Below are 19,665 nucleotides of genomic sequence, written 5' to 3' on the forward strand. Positions count from 1 at the left end.
CCCTCCTCCAGCTTCAGGCTGGGGCCAGGCACTGAGAAGATACCTGAAGGGCTCCATCCCGGCAAGCGATTCCTCCCAGGCGTTTGGGGGGGCCGAGGGGGAGCTGACGCCGCAGCCTTGCTCTCCACCGCCAGCCTGGGTTGGGAGAAAGGCTCTCGCAAGGGTAATTAATTAATGAGCTACTGCAAAAACAGCTCTGAGGCAGTTTTAGAAAAAATAAAAATTAGCCAACGTTTTATTTTACCAGTGAGTTCAGCTGCTAAGACAGGGATGTGGTCCCTGATGTTTTCAGGCACGTGGAAGCTTTTGGCACGCTGGGTCTGATCTGTGACCGAACGGAACCGTGCTCTGGGAGCATCCCCAAAAATCCCCGTCATCCAGCACCCACCCCGACCGAGACCAGCAGAGCTCGGCCGCAAGCCTAACGCCTTCTCCTTCTCTCCTGGGGCCTTACCCGACACCAAACGCAGCAACAAGAACAGGCTCCAAACTGGGATTGTCCTTTCAGCGTCCGAATGCCCCCGGAATAACAGAGCGGAGGGGAGATGTACTGTGGTGGATGGGGAATGGGTGCTCAGCAAAAGGTGCCAGGACAGGAGGCGGGCAAACAGCCTGCTGGGGATTGCTCCCAGCCCCGCAAAATCCACTGCTGAGAATCACCCCGGCCCATGGGAAGGCAGACGGCTTCCTACAACGGAGACCGTCAGCTCCCCGCGGTCTCGAGGGAAGGAGCCCGCGAGCAGAGCTGGCGGTCGAGCTCACCCGTGCCAGCAACCTCCGCTGTGCTGGCAGCGGCTGCCGCCCGATTTCAGGACAGAGCGCCGGGCAGGCACTTTGCTCTCCTGAACAAGCACGACCCTAACGTACGAGCAACCTATTCCGGTGTGAGGAAGAGCAGACAGCACCCAGACCACCCTCCGAGGTCAACTACAGAGGGATTTATCCCTTAGACAAACAACCACTTTGTGCCCGTCTTCTGTGTTTCTTTGGCAAGATTTCAGCAGGTTCCCAGGAGGCTGACCAGGCACAGGTCTGAACACGAGGAAGAACTTCTTCCCTCTGAGGGTGACGGAGCCCTGGCCCAGGCTGCCCAGGGAGGCTGTGGAGTCTCCTTCTCTGGAGATATTCCAGCCCCCCTGGCCGCGGTGCTGTGCAGCCTGCTCTGGGTGACCCTGCTTGGGCAGGGGGTTGGGCTGGGTGACCCACAGAGGTCCCTGCCAACCCCTGCCATGCTGGGATTCTGTGAAAGGGAATGCTGGGCCCCCTAAGCTACCAGACCTCTCCTGCCTGAGCAGCAGTGTCTTCACTTTGGTCCCCTGAAAAAAAAAAGAATCAGCACTTGGTGTCCATCCCCAACACAAGCAGGCTGTTCCTGCTTCCCAAAAGGATGAACTCCGAAAAGGATCCTTACACTCAGTACACCTTGGTCTGGGGCTTGGAAAATAAATAGGACTTATGATTGTCTAGGATCCGGCCAGATTATAGGTTCCCCCCCCCCGCCCACCCCCTCGTGACATCGAGAAAGTCACTGAGTAAAGCCCCAGCTCGCACACAGCTCCCGGCGTGCCCTCCCTTCTCCCGGCTCCTCCTCAGTCGTACTGCAGCAGGGAGTAGAAAGGGACGGGCCCCAGCTTTTCTGACCCTTTCAGGAGCTTTAACTCGATGATCACCAGGCACTCCACGACCTCGGCCTTCAGCCTCTCCATCAGCTCGCAGGCTGCACGCATGGTACCTGCGGGACACAGCGGATGAGCAGAAACGCCGTCGCTCGAGGAGCGGTGCCAAGGGAAGCTTCGAAGCCCATGGCCATCCCAACGCACGCGGACGTGGGTCACGCGTGCTCTGACACCGTCTGCTTTTCTCACCTCCAGTCGCGAGCAGGTCATCTACAATCACTACTTTCTGCCCCGGTTCCACGGCGTCACTCTGAATTTCAAGTTCTGCCTGCAGGGTGGAAAGAGCAGCTTCGTTTTAGCCTTGCCTCACAGAGAAACACTTCACGAACTGCTAACACGTGGTGGAACGCAGACAAGTCTTCAGTGAGATCAACCTTAACACTCAGCACCTAAAGCCCCCCAAAAGACAGACCCCAGCTACAGGGGAGCACCACGGAAATACACAGCGGGTTAGGAGATTGCTGGGCCAAGCCTCCGGCACGTCAAGATCCCCAACATTCATCAAGTGAGTTACGGTCCCATCGTGAAACCTCATCCCCAGGCAGCTCTCCGGGGGGGGAAATCTCCTGTAACGCAGTGGGCTGGAGAGCTCTGCCGTGACACATCCAGACCATCACAGGCACAGAATCACAGCATGGTTTGGGTTGGAAGGGACCTTGAAGATCCACTGGTTCCAACCCCTCGGCCATGAGCAGGGACATCTTCCACCAGCCCAGGGTGCTCAGAGCTCCATCCAACCTGGCCTTGAGCACTGCCAGGGAGGCGGCAGCCACAGCTTCTCTGGGCGGCCTGGGCCAGTGTTTCACCAAACACGTCCCGTGTCACATGGACTTGTCCCACGCCGGGGCTGGCCCAAGCAACCCTCGTAAATAAGGACTAGGCTTGGCGTTTCTGCTGCAGGTCCTGGCTGCCGTTAGTACCCAGGGGTAGCGCGTTATTAGCCTTACGCCTCTGCTCGTTAATTAGGGAGGCTGCGGCGTTACGAGGCGAGCGCTCGCTTTCGAAGCCATGCAGTAAAGGCGTTCACTCACAGCACTTACTGGAAGAGTGGGAAACACACTCCACGTTCATGCCCCTGAATTCAAGCCAAAGAAAGCAATTTAGCACCAGGTCTTCTCGCCCCCTCCCCAGAAACCCCGGCGCAGCTCGGGGAGGGAGCTGCCATGCCTGGGGGTGGCGAAGCTCAGCACCGCTCCCCACGCTTGCGCCGTGCCTGCCCGCCCCTCGCATCAGCGCTGGCCGTGAAACCCACCTTGGGGACCCTCCTCCCCGAGTTTTATCACCCCATCCCCTCGCTGACACCCCCCAGCCCTCCACCAACCAGCCTGGAAACCCTCTTCTCCTCCCCAGCGTTACCTTGCCATACTCCAGGGCGTAGGAGACCGACTCGGTCGGACCGGGAAGCTTCCCCTTCTTCCGTATCGGCACGAAGCCGACCCCCAGCCTCTGAGCCAGGGGGGGGCCTATGAGGAAGCCGCGGGAGTCCAGGCCTGGGGGGAGCAGAGCAGCACAAGCCCTCAGAACAGAGCCATTTGGTACCCCAGGTTCGCCCTCCCGTGTCTAGGTGGGGGGGTCTCCAGCAGCCGTTTGCTCTCACGGCCACTTCTAGGGGTTGATAAACGCACACCTCGCTCCCCCACCGCCCGTGTTCGTGCCCTGGGGCACCGCACCGATCCCCCCCCCAGCCCAGTCCGCCTCCTCTCTCGCTCTCCTTAAGATAAGCTGAGCCCAGCCCCGCTATCAGGCCGGCCACGCAGCCGGAGACTTTGCACCCCCGGGGCGCACGCTGCAGTTATCGTCAGGCGCTCGGACCAGGGCTGGTGTCGATGCCTCGAACTTTATCACCACAGTGTTTCTGTTTCTGAGGGCTACGAGGATGAGGAGGGGACTGGAGCATCTCCCCTACGAGGAGAGGCTGAGGGAGCTGGGCTTGTTCAGCCTGGAGAAGAGAAGGCTGAGAGGGGACCTTAGAAATGCCTCGAAATATCTGCAGGGTGGGTGTCAGGAGGACGGGGCCAGACTCTTTCCAGTGGTGCCCAGCGACAGGACAAGGGGCAATGGGCACAAACTGAAGCAGAGGAAGCTCCAGCTGAACCCGAGGAAGAACTTCTTCCCTCTGAGGGTGACGGAGCCCTGGCCCAGGCTGCCCAGGGAGGCTGTGGAGTCTCCTTCTCTGGAGATATTCCAGCCCCCCTGGAAGCGGTGCTGTGCAGCCTGCTGTGGGTGAGCCTGCTTGGGCAGGGGGTCGGGCTGGGGGACCCACAGAGGTCCCTGCCAACCCCGACCATTCTGGGATTCTGTGATTCTGTTGGCTTGGAAAGGCCCCCCCAGAAGGAACGCACGCTGGAACAGGGTCTGCCGGCCGCAAGGGCTGCACCAGACCTCACGGGCACGGCTCTAAGGCTTTATGTCCGCCTTCCAGTACTCCCCGACTTTTTTTTTTAACGGTGAATTACAAAATCGGCCCTGAAGTATCCTCAGATGGCGTCTGCCACACGCAAAACCAGTATATCCGGAAACTACCGCCGTAATTTCGGGGTACAACCACAGGACACGAGGCCAACGTCGGGGCGATCACCGTGTCCGTCAGCGGAGGGACCTCCCCGCGCCTCGCGCCCGGGCAAGCCGGCGGCCACGCTGCTGCTCCGCGCCGGCCTCGGCCACGCTTCGCCCGCCACTCACCCGCGACGAAGTCAATCTGGGGGCGAGATGCCCTCAGATGATCTTCCAGGAGATCGATCAAAGTCCTGAACGCCGCGGGGTCCTTCAGCAAGGGGCTGATGTCGCTGCAAAGGGAGGGAGAGCCCGTTAGCTTGGGGGGGGGTCTGACCCCCGACCGAGCTCCTGGGCCCGGGTTGGGGGGGGGGGAGCGGGTCCTGCCCGGTGCTGCCGGCAGCATGGGAGGGGCAGGGTGGGCAGCTCCCCCGGGCCCCGCTCCATCCCCGCTTTATCCCCGCCATCATCCCCACTCCATCCCCGCCATCATCCCGGCTCCATCCCCGCCATCATCCCCGCTTTATCCCCGCGATCATCCCGGCTCCATCCCCGCCATCACCCCCGCGCCGTCCCCGCAATCATCCCGGCTCCATCCCCGCCGCCATCCCGGCTCCATCCCCGCCCGCACCGGAAGAGCACGCCGGGCACCGGGAAGTCGGGGAAGGGCCGCACCCGGTCCCGCACCCGCCGCAGCCGCTCCTCGCTCATGGCGGACCCGGCTCTGCGCAGCCGCCGAGCGGCACCGAGCGGGGCGGGGCTCGGGGGGGGGGGGGCGGCCCCCGGCAGAGAGCGGGGGCTGTGCCCCCCCCGGTGCGTGGAGCTCTGATAACCCGGGGTACGGGGTCCTGACACTCCGGGGCACAGAGCCCTGACCTCCCGGTACATGGAGGTCTGGTACCCCTGAGCCCCGACCCCCAGCGCGTGGAGCTCTGATAGACCGGGGTACGGAGTCCTAACCCCCCGGTGCATGGAGCTCTGGTACCCGGGGTACGGAGTCCTGACCCCCTGGTACATGGAGCTCTGGTACCCCGGAGCCCTGAACCCCCGGTGCGTGCAGCTCTGATAACCCGGGGTACGGGGCCCTGACACTCCGGGGCATGGAGCTCTGATAACCCCGTGCACAGAGCCCTGACCTCCCGGTACATGGAGGTCTGGTACCCCTGAGCCCCGACCCCCAGTGCATGGAGCTCTGATAACCCGGGGTACGGGGCCCTGACCCCCCAGTGCATGGAGCTCTGGCACCCCAGTGCTCAGAGTGCCAGTCCCCCCCGGTGCATGGAGCTTTGCTAACCCAGGGTATGGAGCACCGACCCCCAGGTGCACAGAGGTCTGGTACTCCAGTGCATGGAGCTCTGGTATCCTGGAGCCCCAACCCCCAGTGCATGGAGCTCTGATAACCCCCTGCACAGAGCCCCAACCCCCCGGTGCATGCAGCTCTGCTAACCTGGGGTACAGAGCCCCAATCCCTCGGTGCATGGAGCTCTGGTACCCTGGAGCCCTGACCCCCACTGCATGGAGGTCTGGTGCCCTGGGGCACAAAGCACCAGTCTCCCTGGTGCATGGAGTTCTGGGATCCCCATGCCTGGAGCACTGACCACCAATGTATGGAGCTCTGGTACCCCAGAGGCCCCCCCCCCCCCCCCCCCGCATGGAGCTCTGATAAAGCTGTGCACAGAGCCCCGATCCCCAGGTGCATGGAGCTCTGCTAACCTGGGGTTCGGAGCCCGATCCCCAGGTGCATGGAGCTCTGCCAACCTGGGGTATGGAGCCCGATCCCCAGGTGCATGGAGCTCTGCCAACCTGGGGTATGGAGCCCGATCCCCAGGTTCATGGAGCTCTGCTAACCTGGGGTTCGGAGCCCTGACCCCCAGGTGCATGGAGCTCTGCCAACCTGGGGTATGGAGCCCGATCCCCAGGTTCATGGAGCTCTGCTAACCTGGGGTTCGGAGCCCTGACCCCCAGGTGCATGGAGCTCTGCCAACCTGGGGTACGGAGCCCCAACCCCCCAGTGCATGGAGCTCTGGTACCTCGGGGTACAGAGCCCCGACCTCTGGGTTCATGGAGCTCTGGTACCCCAGTGCATGAAGCTCTGCCAACCTGGGGTATGGAGCCCTGATCCCCAGGTGCATGGAGGTCTGGTACTCCAGGGCACAGAGCACCCGTACCCCCAGTGCAGGGAGGTCTGGTGCCCTGGGGCACAAAGCACCAGTCTCGCTGGGGCATGAAGCCTTGGCATCCCCATGCCAGGAGCACTGACCACCCATGCCCAGAGCTCTGGCACACCAGGGCACAGAGACCCAATCCCCTTGGTGCGTGGAGCTCTGATACCCCGGTGCACGGAGCCCACATCCCCAGGTGCACAGAGCTCTGGCACCGTGGGGCATGGAGCCGTGGTACCCCAATGCACAGAGCCCCATCTCCCCAGCGCATGGTGCCCTGCTACCCCAGAGCATGGAGCTCTGGTACCCTGGTGCAGGGAGCCCAGTTATCCCCCACGCACAGCGTCCCAGCACCCCAAAGCAGGGAGCCCTGGTACCTCGATGCCCAATGCCCCGACACCTGCAGTGCGGGGTGCTCTGTACCCCGCTGCACAGAGGCTGGGTGCCCCTGCTGCACGGAGCCCGGCCGTCCCAGTGTACGGAGCCCCAGTTTCCCCTCTGACCGGTGTTCTGGTACCTGGAGTGTATGGAGCCGTATTGCCCAAGCACATGGAGCCCTGGGACACTGCCTTGCCCCAGCCATCTTCAGAAAGTAGTCCCCTGCCTGGGGGTTATGCTCCCAACCCCCTTCACCCCTGCCCTGTGCCTCGCACAGATAGCAAGCTTGTTAGGACTAAATTATTTCCCGCTTTTCTGTCCCTTGTCACCTCTCGAACCCTCAGAACCACAGAATCCCAGCATGGCAGGGGTTGGAAGGGACCTCTGTGGGTCACCCAGCCCAACCCCCTGCCCAAGCAGGGTCACCCAGAGCAGGCTGCAGAGGACTTTGTCCAGGCGGGGCTGGAATATCTCCAGAGAAGGAGACTCCACAGCCTCCCTGGGCAGCCTGGGCCAGGGCTCCGGCACCCTCAGAGGGAAGAAGTTCTTCCTCATGGAATGATTTGCCGCACACGGAATCCTCCGCTGCTCTGTTTCCTTCCCCATTCATCTCGGGGCAGCAAGAGAGACCTGTTTAATGGGTGTCTGCCCGAGGTGCAAACGAGCCGAGCTGAAGGCCGGCGCAAAGGCTGCTCCCTTTCTCGTTAAGCTCTCTATTGCCAGAGACAGCCTGCACAGGAGGTCAGCGTGCCTCCTTTCACAACCGTTCCCTCACAGACTAAGATTTTCCCTGAAGTCAGATTATCTCTTTGGCACCAGAAAAATCCTCTCGAGCAGCTGTTCCAGGGAAGCAAACACGGACCAAGCATGCAGCCTTCCACTGGAACAGGGGCTTCGCGACACCCTCACTCCTTCGGGTGAGCTGGAAGGGTTCCTCTTGTAACCTTACCAACCCCGATAGCGGACAACGAGCTGTTCCAGCAACTCCTCTTCCTCCTGGCAGATGGAAGTGATGGAATTTGTCTGCCTGCCATGGAAATAAGCAGGAGCTGGCTCTTTCGCAGCCTGCCTGCAGCGCAGACACAGGCACCCCTGCCTTCACTGACGGAGGAGCTGGAAGCCGGGGTCTTCACCACGCTTTTCTTGTCTGTGACCCTCCTACACAATCACCACCATGACCAGCAGAAGACACCACCACGCTCTTCTTGAGACTAAGCGAGGTTCCCAGCCCCTCACACTGACCGACCCCAGGCAAACCAGCAGCTCTCACCGGGACGAGCTGCCGAGGGCTCCCGACGGTCCCTTTGCCTCCCGCAGCCGGGTGGATCTCTCCTCCTCTGACGTGGGATCAGGCCTCTTGGACACCATCAGTTCTGCCAGGAAGAGCATAAAGGTTACACCAAATCGGACTTCCCAAGGATTCAGCTGCCAGAAATTATGCCACATGCTAGCTCAGGTTTAAAAAACAACATTTCTCAGATCTCTGTCAGAACTGCACCCCATTAATCCTCCATTTCAAAGGACGTGAATTGCACCTACCAGTACAGACTGGTTTTCTACATCCAAAGTAAATTAGTTTTCCCTGTAATTGTTCAACCTTTCAAACAACAGCCCTGACTCCTACTGCAATTTCCATCCGAAAAGAACTTTCCTAGGATCAATTTCCAAATGTGATGTCAAAGGGCTTCGGCTCTGGAATATCACCGGGGCGGTGTCTCCACATCCGCTCGCGCCTCGGAGAGGTTTAGGGGCTGCTCTGTGCCTGGCGGAGGAACCCCCGCCTCGGCTCCGGACCCCCCCGCCGCTGCTGTCGCAGGGGGACGCTGGCTTTGCCCGTCTTCTGGGCACAGAGGGAATCGGTGATTTGAAAGTACTTGGAGAGCCTGATAGGGGAGATGTTACTAAGCTGTGAACACCAAAACTGGGGGGGGAAAAGCTTGCAAGCTAACTCTAATCAGCTTAACCAGGCAATTAGCGGAGCTGTGCCGAGTGTGGAAGTTCCTGTTCCGTCAAGGATTTTCAAACTTCAGCGTGAAGTGGAACAAAACGCCCAACATTTCAACACACCCCACAAGGGGAAATGAGAACTGAAATTTCCCTTCAAATCCACTGGAACGTTTCGTTTCAATTTCAGCTTTAGAAACACATGCACTTTAAACCCGTTTTTTTTTAAAAAACAAATTTGAAATCTCTTATTTCAACAGCAGAAGAATGCAGTTCCCCAGCCAGCTCCCTGGGCTCGGGACCGAAGCTCCCGTACTGAATAAAGAGCTGGCTTTGTCCCCCCTAAAAGAGGTGACGGCATCATGAACCAGCTCTGCCCCTCCACAGCACCCCTGTTTGCACGGAGCCGAGCCCAGCACCTCCTGCTCGCTGCAGCAGGACGGATCAGGCCCTCGGAGAAGACACAAAACCCTTCTCTCTCTGGCCAGCCTGGTGAGCTGGGAGGGGATTTTGAGTCCGATCCAGAGCTAATGGATTTGGGACGCATTCTTTGCTGCTGGCGAACGGGCCGACGGGCTTTTCAGCCCCCATCCCCTTCAGATGGGAGTCGTGCTACCAACATACATATCACCCAGAAGGGTATTAAGCGACTCCAGGAGGGAAAAGGCATAGAGAATCCCATGCCAGCTGCCAGATTGGCTCTCTCAAGAAGCTGGATGGCAAAGGTTTTTTTACACTCCTAAGAAACCGCAGGCTTTTGGCTAGGCATCCACCGTTATTTAGGATTTGTATAATCTGAACTAGACTTCGAGCAACAACAAAGCTATAAATGGTGGAAGGGGATATACAGAAAAGAGGCAAAAGGAGTCTTTTCTCAGTGTTCTGAACAGCCAGTTTCCAAGGGAAAAAAAAGAACCTAAAATGAGATTTCAGTTCTTCCTTTACAACTCCTCTGAAAAACCAACAGTGTAAGTCAAGAGGCACCGCTGTGTCGCTTTCTGATAACATATGAAAACCTCACGTTAAATACTATCAGAAAACAAAAGCAAAAGTCTGTTTCCAAGTATCGTAACTGTCAAGAAAAATGGAAAACAAGCCACTCTTAACTGCAAAACAGTTATTTGGATACTGAACAAGCACTCCAGCATAACTCTTGTTATGTGCATGTAGTTTGTAAAAGTTTCCCAGTGCTGAGGACAACAGCAAGATCCCTGGGGAGAGATTTCTCATCTAGCTGTGCTGAAGAGGCTGATGGCAACTCTGCAGGCAATAAACTGCCTCCCAGCACCACCTTCCCCCCAAAAAAGCCCCGATTCAAACCATTCTCACCTTCAAAAGGTCTTCCTTCAGCTGCTGAAATGATTTCGCACGGTGACTGCAAAGATGTCCTCAGTGGAAGAGGAGAGTGTTCTCCAGCCATCGGGTGATCCTCATCTCAGCCGCTTTGCTCTCTGCGAAACCAGGAGGCTTCTGGAAGCCGTCCCCCACCTTCGGGAAAGGCTCGACTCGGCCAGGACCGCCAGCTTCCATGCGGCAGCGAGCGTCCCGAGTTCAGCAGCCTCCTCCTCAGCGATATTAGTTCCAGTTTCTCTAGTAAAAGCCCACTGTCATCCCCAGCGCTTGCCTGAAAACTCAGTCCCCAGACACAGCGAAACGTTTTATTAGCAAATACGGGGGTATCATTTGCTCTCGCTCCGAACTTGCCCATTTTCACTTCTAATCTCGTGTTCCTCGGCTTCCCATTTAAAATGCAGAGGCATGTTATCTTCCATCACTGCGCTCAATACAGTTTGCAGGGCATTAACCTTGGCTCTAAGTGTTCGGAATTGATCTTCTGGTTTCCAATTCCAGTGTTCACATCCCCAAATTGCTGGTCCACAGAGACTAATTTGCCACCGAAATAATCCATTTGTCGCTGCAGGATTTTAAATCAAGGCTCCATTTTTGCAGCCATAGACTGTAAATGCAGTAGGACTTTTCCACGATTAGTAGTTACATCAACTTCAGAAGCTTCTCTGCATGGAGGGTCGGATGATAACACAGCCTCAGGGGCAGAGCGGGGAGACTTGGGAGGCTCGGCTAATTGGAAATTAAAGGCAAGGAAGAAATTCCTTGGACTCTTAGCCCAAGCAGATATTAAGCTTTTAGCATTTAGCAGACATATTTAAACATAAAGAAAGAAACATTACATAGAAGCGGTCTCAGACAGACATCATCTTTCCTTTAGCTCCTATGTCCTGCAGCCTGAGAAAGGAAGCCACCAACAAAGCAGCTCCACTGCTGCAGGTCCCTGACCCGCCAGTAAATCCCACTGGACCCACTCCTCTGTCCATCGCTATTGCACACCCCCCCCACCCCAGGCAGGTCCCCCAGGCAGCCCCTGCAAAGCCAACACCTCCCCCAGTACGGGCAGTTCCCCAAACTGGGCAGCTATCGCACGGACCAGCCTCAGATCAGAGGCTCAGGACGATTGCTCAGAGCAGATGTGGTAATCTGCGACCCGAGGCGTGTGCCGGGGTTTTTGAGGTGCCCCACGCTAAGGCTGCAGGCTGGCAGTGCTCGTCCCTGTGGCCGTGCCGGCGGGTGCTGCCTCAGGCCACGTATGCCCCTGGTCCGCACACCAGCCTCTGAACTGTACTTGGGCAGCCGTGTGGGCTGGGAAATTGATCCACGTTAAAAATAATACAGGGAAAACAAAACAAGCTATTTTTAAGCCAAGTCAGTCCCATGATCGAGAAGGCGTATCTGTGAGACTGTCCCAAAGCAAGGTACTATTCAGTTGTTTAACAGGTGCGCACAGACAAATCAGATAATGCGTTTCTGATAAATTAGTTTATTTTTCTTCATTAGTTCTTCATCTTGTAACTTTAGAATTTGTACATCTTTGGGAAAGGCATTGATTAAAATTCTTCCTAGCTATCCAGCTGTGAAACCACTATTCTTATTTAAAGCGGTAGCTTCATCACATGAAGCTTTGATCTTTTATAATAAAAGGACATGAAGCAGAGCATAAACAGATGTCAATTCACTTTCAGCAGTCAGCTTTGTAGTGCAAAGTTTACATCCAGTATCTGTGCACCGAGAGATGATTTCAACGAGGAACGAGGACTTTGTGTGCTGGGTAACCAGCCAAACACCGTGTGTGCTGACACCAGGACGGCTTGTCCAAGCAAGTTACACAGACCGGGGAAAAGCAGTTATCTTCAAAACTGCAAACTGTGCAAGAGTAAAGAACGAAGCGGCAGCCAGGCAGGCAGGGGACACGGGGCAGCAGGCACCCCGCACACCCACGGCGTGCGTCCCGCAAACGCCGAGAACTGAGAAACGTGTCTGGGCCAGGGCTGAGACGACGAGCTGCGATCCTGTGTAAGCAGCAGGCAGAAAGGCAAAGCTGGCAGCAGACATGGTCATAACTATTTGAGGGCTGATAGCGATTTTCAAGGAGTTGCAGCGACAGACTCCCTCCTCTGGTGGTATCGTTATCTGCTGATAATCGTGAACCGCAGGGCTCTGAACACTTCTGGGTGACAGACGCCCTAAAGCAGAGGCGGACAGCACCCAGAAAATGGGAAGTTTCTGGGTTTGGCCGGTCTCCTGTGCTCACAGATGCACACGACTGCTGCAAGTCCCCCCACCAGTCCTCCTCATATAGCATCACTGAAGACCAGGCTGATCAGAATCCCTCAAGACCTGAGCTATCCACACAATGTCAAAACCAGGAGAAATGTTATGGATGAACTGGAAATGCCTTGATATACTTGAAGGACAATCAGCACCATCAGAAGGCAGCTAGGAAATCTGGACTATAAACAAACACCACTTGCAGATGCGCAAACAGATTCAGAGGCTCTGCCAGCCGATGAGAAGTTGGCTGGGATTTGTGATAGGTGGAATAGTAAGAGCTGACTCAAGTGCTGTTCTTATAATCTTACAGGATTATCCAGCTTCATGAGATGTACAGCAGGAATTACTGTGGAGGGGATTACAGGTAACGTAAACCATGGGAACAGAGAGCATGAGAGTGTTTGGGATTACAGGGAGGGTAAGAACAAGCAGTTCAGAAGCCCGTAGCAGGCAGTAGCACAGCAGTTACCACAGAAGCAGAGCTCTCAACCCATCTCAAGCCAGCCCCAGGTTGCCTGGGAAGGAATTAGGGCTGTTTGTAGGCACAGAGCACCTTGATTTTTCCCAAGGCAGCACAACGCCACGCAGAGAGGGCCTGTGCACTGTATAAAACACTGGAGTGGTGGAAGTGGAGCTGTCAGTGGTGCAAACAGCATGTTCGGGGTTGCTTCTAGCTAATCCCCTGAAGCCCCAGAGTAACCTCGCTCGGTTTTGTTTAAGACATTTATTAGTGGAGGGTGTGAAACAGGCTCAAAAGCAGATGAGAAATTTGCAATGTGAAATTGTGCAAAAGATGAAGAGCTACTGGAGAGAGTCCAGCGGAGGGCTACGAGGATGAGGAGGGGACTGGAACATCTGCCCTACGAGGAGAGGCTGAGGGAGCTGGGCTTGTTCAGCCTGGAGAAGAGAAGGCTGAGAGGGGACCTAATAAATGCTTATAAATATCTGAAGGGTGGGTGTCAGGAGGATGGGGCCAAGCTCTTTTCAGTGGTGCCCAGTGACAGGACAAGGGGCAACGGGCACAAACTGAGGCACAGGAAGTTCTGTCTGAACATGAGGAAGAACTTCTTCCCTCTGAGGGTGACGGAGCCCTGGCCCAGGCTGCCCAGGGAAGTTGTGGAGTCTCCTTCTCTGGAGATATTCAAGACCCGCCTGGACAAAGTCCTGTGCAGCCTACTGTAGGTGACCCTGCTTCAGCAGGAGGGTTGGACTAGATGACCCACAGAGGTCCCTTCCAACCCCTACTATTCTGTGATTCTGTGATTCTGTGATTCTGTGATCGGCATTGACCATGAACTCTGTCTAGAGAAGTCCTACACCCAGGCTGTGGAAAGTTTGCACAAAGAGAATTCCTCAGAGAGTGTACGCTGGAAACAGGGTCAAGAGCTAACATCTGATGTAAATGGGCATTTCTGAGCCGGCAGTTGGCTGAGCCCGGATCATGAGACTAGAAGCATGATTTAAACCATATTTGGGCCCAGATTTTTGGAAATGAAGAAAACCCCTTAAATGAACAACCAACCCCCAGCGCCCTAAGGATATCCGGCACACCATCAATAAGGCAGTACTTGCACGAACATGATCTTCACATTTCTTTATACCCTTACCTAGGGAATGTTAGCAGCTACAGATGGAAGGCAGGCAAGGGTGTTCTCCTCCCTGGAGCCAGCCCCTTAGTTGGGAAGGGGAGGGAGCACTTGTCTGCAGCACCCAGCGATGCACAGCAGCAGTCTGGGCCGTACAGCTGCACCCAGTACTTCCCAGTTTAGGAAGAAAGAAAAAACAAGTTGGTGTCCAAAGAGTTCACAATGGAAATCAAATGTTAAAACAACAAGTTACAGGCAAACAAAACAAGGGCAGTTTGGGCAGGGTTTTCTGGCGGCTGGAAGTTTCCTTAACAGTCCCCCACGGCTGCTGTTGCGGCATCCGAATAAGCAATGATTTGAGAGAGCAGGCTGGGTGCAAGCAGCAAGAGGAAAGGTGCATCCATGGCGTTTCTGAGGTGATGGCAGAGTGGTGGCTGTTCAGAGAGCTTTTACAGTTGAAATAGTCTTCACTGAAAAGTTACCATGTACGGAAACAACTAAAACAGCAGAAGAGTACAGGCTAAACCCTGAGCATTAGCAATATAAACACTGGCCCTTTTGGAAGAGCAGATGATGATGTCATACGTACATCCCACCCTTCTTGTGTAAACAGGAGTGCCAACATGAGAAGACATGCACTGTAAACTGCATGTCCGGTCCGTTGTAGCTGTTCTGTGTAGCTCCTGAGGGCTGCGGAGAAGATCAGTGAGGCCAAAAGCACTTCTTAGGATCAGACTTGGGCGGTGTCAGGCACTTCCCTAGCTTCTCACAGCCTGCAGGAGACCAATTCTGTTAAAAACAAACAAAAAAATTACAGAAAAATTATTCACATCAAGTGTTTGCTAAGCCCTGTACCCTAACCAACCCATTTTGAATCTCACAAAGACGTTCTTATGTCCTGCTTGAAAAATGAAACTCCTCTTGCAGCTGATGCTCCTGGGCTCATCAACTTCCCAACTCCAAACGCTATTCAAAAAAAGCTTTAGGAAAGACTACAAATCCTTCTGCAGCAGATGATTCTCTCTTCTGAGATACAGTGGTCTCTCCTGTACAAATGCAGCCTGCTGGGGCTCTGGCGACCTTCCTCTCTTTGCTCTGGTAGCATGGAGCAAGCAGACCGTCATGAGGTGAAACCCCCAATTTTCCTGAGATCCAGAAAAGAGTTATCCTTCTTAGCACTAAGATACCCAGGCGCTTTCTTGAGGAAACAAGCAAAAGGCAACAGAAGGCCAAGGCTGTGAGCGAGGTAAGAATGCTGGTATTTTAATAAGCATTTTGATGGATGAATTCATGAACAGATGGAGTAGGAGGCATTTATAAGACAACTACTCCAGTGCATGCAGACCAAACTATTTGCTTCCCTTGTTTTTGTGTTTCTTGAACTACTTTTCTCCAGCATGTGTACAACAGAGAAACGACGTCAGCACGGAAATCCACTGCAAACCTCAGCTTCCAAAGGGATCAACAGAGGAAGGAATTTGGACAAAAACTTTTTCAGGTACATGGGGGTTTGTCATTTAAAACTTGGGACTGCGGTTATGTGAATGGCATGTTACAATTCTCATTCTGCCTTCAGAAATCTTTTGCATTCATCCTCTGTCCCTCCCTCTCAAGGTCTGTCCGTCCATGGGAGATTCCTGCCATCAGCTGTTAAAGCTCAGCTCAGCTCTGACCTATTGCCTTTCATTTTACTTATTTTTATCCTTCAAGTCATTTACGTTTTCTTGGAACTAAATTCCTACAGAGGAAAAGAAAAGCTTAACCCCAGAAAGAAATGCCGGAGCAGGTTTCTATTCCATGGAGCTGACAACAGATGGCAGTGAGACACCAGCTATCTCTGCAGAAGGAGCAGAGCACAGAGGGGAGCTTTGGCAGAAGGCACCTCGCTGCACCAAGGGCTCCAGACGGTTTAAGAACCATTCATGCTGTTCTCTAAATCCGTTTCTCAATTTTAAAATGCGCAATCACTGCTGGAAATTCCAGGTGCCTGACCACTCTGTAGAAGCAACAGAGATCCAAAGAAACAAATGAAATGAAATGAAATGAAATGTTTGTTCTTTCGAAAAAAAAAACGGATCAGTGGTGCCCAGTGACAGGACAAGGGGCAACGGGCACAAACTGGAGCAGAGGAAGCTCCAGCTGAACCCGAGGAAGAACTTCTTCCCTCTGAGGGTGACGGAGCCCTGGCCCAGGCTGCCCAGGGAGGTGGTGGAGTCTCCTTCTCTGGAGATATTCAAGACCCGCCTGGACAAGGTCCTCTACAGCCTGCTGTAGGTGACCCTGCTTGGGCAGGAGGGTTGGACTGGGTGACCCACAGAGGTCCCTTCCAACCCCGAACATTCTGTGATTCTGTGATTCTGTGATCGTATCTGCTTCAGTCTCGCAGTCCAAGTCAGCTTTCCTGGATCCGTGGTGTAAGCGCCGAGAGCCCTGAGGACACCATGTGTGCTGCAAGTACAACACACGGCCAAGCCAGCACGGCTCCGCTGCATGGAGCAATTCCTCCTACACTTCCACAGGAGGAAAACCCAGCAGAACTGGCTCTGCGGGAGCTTCATCTACGCTGCTGGTGGGCTACACCGCGGACGGGCCAGCAAATGCTTCCCCTGCTCAGGAGGGCTGCTGCTGCTGTGCTCACATCACAGGATCGTTTAGGTTGGAAAAGACCTTTGAGACCATCAAGTCCAACATCAATCCCAAGACCGCAGTAGCTACAAAACAATCCATCTGCTTTGCTTACATATAAGTAAAGACAATTCTTCTCCTCTGTCCCAGAAAGGATATTAAATGCCCTTATCACCCATAGGTGACAGAATTTAGAAGACCGTGTTGAGCATAGTATTAGTAGGAGATATTTATCTCCTCCAAAACCAGATTTTGGGCCCTATCAACCCCAGCAATACTACCACTCCAAAAAGATTTGGTTATCTTCATCTCTGGTCTCAAAAGGCAACAATTTAGTGCCTGTTTACTTTAGTTTTCTGACCATGTAGCCTGTTAGAAGTTTACATAGAATAGAAAACTCAAAATGTAAAAAAGCTTACTGCTGGGATTTGAACATTTCTCCTGGGATTAGAATCCTACTCAGCGCACCGGGGAGGGCTCTCTGCCACAGATGACCTGAATGATCTGGTTTGAGGCCAAGCATCGGAGTAGTCATTAGCTGCCTCTGCTCACAGACCAGGCAGGTGTAACTGGACTTGGCCAAGCCCTGGACATTGCCACAGCCAAAGCAGAAGTGGCAGCCCATGGTCTACAAAACTTCTCCTCAGCTGAGACAGAACAAGGCACGCTCAGGGAGAAGACTGACTCTGCATAGCCCCACGGAGAGGGCTGGGGTACGGGATGAAGTACGGGACCTCTAGTCCAGCACTCTTCCCGTTGTGCAACACTGTTTGTTGACAAACAGGGATACCAGATGTTTTCACAGCACCTAGACACGCTGCCCGGGGGCAGCCACAGAAGAGTGGAGCATGCCTGCAATTTATGGACCAGTTTTGAGCTGGAGTTAGCACAGAAGAAATGCCTTTCCAGTGAAGGTCTCTGGCAGCAGCCAGGCACTGGGGAGAGTGCCTGAACCCAGAAGGTCCCAGAGGAGCACAAAACAGTGTTTATTAAGGGAAAAGTTGAATAATGAAAGAAAACAACACAGAAACAATAGTCCTTCAAATCTTTTTCCTACTTCACATCCAAAAATAAAAAGATATGACAAAGCTAAAAAAGATCTTTGCCTTCTCACTAAGGAGACCCAGCTCCACATTCTGTACTTTTCTGTCTGGCTGGAGATAGAGCCTAAGCAGCAGGTACTGACTGTTTCAAAAGATTATTTCAGCGTCAGAAAGATTTTTGCCTGTTACTATTTTGTGTCAGTCTACAGGCCCATTCCCTTAGACTACACAGGCTTTAGTTATCTGACAACTTTACCTCCCACAAACCATCTAGTTTCTTTCCCAGGTTCTCAACAAACCAAGCAGCATTTGACAGGAAAGCCAAACTGTAACTTTCCAGCAAGCAATTGGAAACAGAAAACAGAATTGAAAATGTTTGTCATGTTTCGAGCCATAAAAACTTTGGAAAAGTCAGGCATGGGTGGAATTGGAGGAAACTGAGCAAGACCAAAGTTACCCCCACACATCACTGAGAAAGAGCCACTGTCCCAGTCCCACCACTCCAAGCCGAAGACTTTTGAGATTTGCAGAAGGGGATTAGAAAGGAGAAGAAGGTTCTACAGCTGCAGATAAGTGCCATATCTCTAAGGAAGGAAGCCACAGAGTTTATCACAGCACGTTGGTAGACTTTCCAGACCTAACGCCACTCGCTTTGTATGAGCCTTCCTACACCGCTGGGTTCCACAGGTAACAAAGAGCCCTCTCCTCCACGGAACAGCCAGACAGCCCTCCCAACGGCCGAGCGCGCATCTCTTCTCCATCCCTTCCCAGCATTAGGTGACATTTTATAAAGCCTTTACAAAATACATTTTAAGCTAAGGACTCTCAAATGTGTTCATGCTTCGACTGCTCACCATGACGGCCTTGTCGCACACGTTAAGCTGTGGCTCCCCTGGCACCATGGCTGCTTTGTGCTGCTGGACAACGATAGATATTCGCTCCATAGCCCTTTGGTATTCATCGCTGGCAAAACTAGAACATGAAAAAAATACAGGTGTTATCAGCGGGGCTTCATACACGGACGGCATCATTCCAGTGTCCACATCACTAAGCTAGGTCAGAAGACTCTTCCTGGGCTACAGCAAAAGAGAAGAATACGTAAACATCCAGTTGACACTAATTGCCCACAGGTCTCTAGGGGAGTGAAACATCTGGGCTGACAGAGTCCAGCCTGGCTGGGCCTGGGGCCTGCAGGTTTGAGATGCTCTGTTTAGGGCAGCAAGGACGGCAGATGGCTTGCCCTCCCCAGCAAAGCAGCACATGGCTCCTGGCAGATCATCTCAGCATGGGGCTTCAGCTTTCAAACCTGCTAGTCCCAGTGGCCCCAAATGTGTTGCTTTGCAGTCAGGCAGACACGCTGCAAGCTTGTGTTGATTCCCAAGGGGGATCTTGTTGGCAAAGGCCGCATGTACAAAGAAGGGTGCTTCTGGGGTTGTCCTAGAGCTGTACCTTCAATGATTATCATGGGAGACTTCCCAGACACAGGACAAACACCTTGCCAGACACATTAGTACATAAACAAGTTTGCTGAGGCGATCCTTCCAGACGTCACCCAGCTCTCTGCACGCTCATCCTCCGCTCTTTCAAGTGCTTTTCTGAACATGTGAATCATGTAGAAGCATTTATTGTAGGGAAAGGAAGGTAATGTCAATACTTTGTTCTCCAAGAGTGTTCTCAAGCTAAGGGTTTCAAATACAACCGTTGGCTAGTAAAACTTCACAATCACCAAATAAGATGAACTAATATTATGCAAACAGGAAGATGGAGAAGAAGAATAGAAGTGACTTGTCCAAGACAAGAATACCTCCTGCATTTCGCAACATCACCCTGGGGTTCTGCCCCATCTACATTCTTCGATTACAGCTTTATTATTCCAAGCTGGGACCCATCTGTCATGCTCCAACCCCTCATACAGGGTTATAAATTACTAGACTGCTATCCACTCGATTACTCCAGTAGGTACTTGTTTAAGTGGTTCAGGGTGTACTTCACTAATACTTCAAGTATTTCTAAAATGGGGGATTACTACCCCATGATCTCATTTTGTCCACCACGTTAAGAGTCACTTAAAAAACAGAGAGCGGCAAATTGCTTCTGAAGATAAAAGAAACAATGCAGCTTGGTCCTGACCTCA

At 53.8% G+C, this 19,665-nt stretch overlaps 2 protein-coding genes across 8 annotated transcripts in view; both read right to left on the minus strand.

Annotated features, from left to right (window-relative positions):
• Positions 1 to 1,507: 1,507 nt before the first annotated feature.
• Positions 1,508 to 8,325, minus strand: APRT (adenine phosphoribosyltransferase). Of its 2 annotated transcripts, XM_075433461.1 has the most exons (6): positions 8,249 to 8,325; positions 7,980 to 8,082; positions 4,359 to 4,462; positions 3,033 to 3,166; positions 1,866 to 1,944; positions 1,508 to 1,732 (listed from the first exon to the last, which is right to left on the minus strand). In XM_075433461.1, exons 2-6 carry the CDS (start codon positions 8,075 to 8,077, stop codon positions 1,590 to 1,592), a joined length of 558 nt encoding a protein of 185 aa, XP_075289576.1. In that variant the 5' UTR covers positions 8,078 to 8,082; positions 8,249 to 8,325; the 3' UTR covers positions 1,508 to 1,589. The 2 variants fall into 2 exon arrangements, with proteins under 2 accessions (XP_075289576.1, XP_075289577.1); XM_075433462.1 differs by lacking the exons at positions 7,980 to 8,082; positions 8,249 to 8,325 and adding an exon at positions 4,801 to 4,886.
• A 1,745-nt stretch (positions 8,326 to 10,070) lies between these two features.
• GALNS (galactosamine (N-acetyl)-6-sulfatase) overlaps positions 10,071 to 19,665 on the minus strand; it is a 53,450-nt gene continuing 43,855 nt past the window's right edge. For 3 of the 6 annotated variants that reach the window (XM_075433457.1, XM_075433460.1, XM_075433458.1), the window contains 2 exons: positions 18,386 to 18,503; positions 11,326 to 14,652 (listed from right to left, as the gene is read on the minus strand). In XM_075433457.1, coding sequence (XP_075289572.1) covers positions 14,566 to 14,652; positions 18,386 to 18,503 — 205 coding nt within the window. In that variant the 3' untranslated portion in view covers positions 11,326 to 14,565. Of the gene's footprint in view, positions 10,733 to 11,325; positions 14,653 to 18,385; positions 18,504 to 19,665 lie in introns of those variants that run through there. The other 3 variants (XR_012765312.1, XR_012765311.1, XM_075433459.1) reach the window with 3 other exon arrangements.

This window comes from Opisthocomus hoazin, chromosome 12 (assembly GCF_030867145.1).
Source record: "Opisthocomus hoazin isolate bOpiHoa1 chromosome 12, bOpiHoa1.hap1, whole genome shotgun sequence".
Classification (NCBI taxonomy): domain Eukaryota; kingdom Metazoa; phylum Chordata; class Aves; order Opisthocomiformes; family Opisthocomidae; genus Opisthocomus; species Opisthocomus hoazin.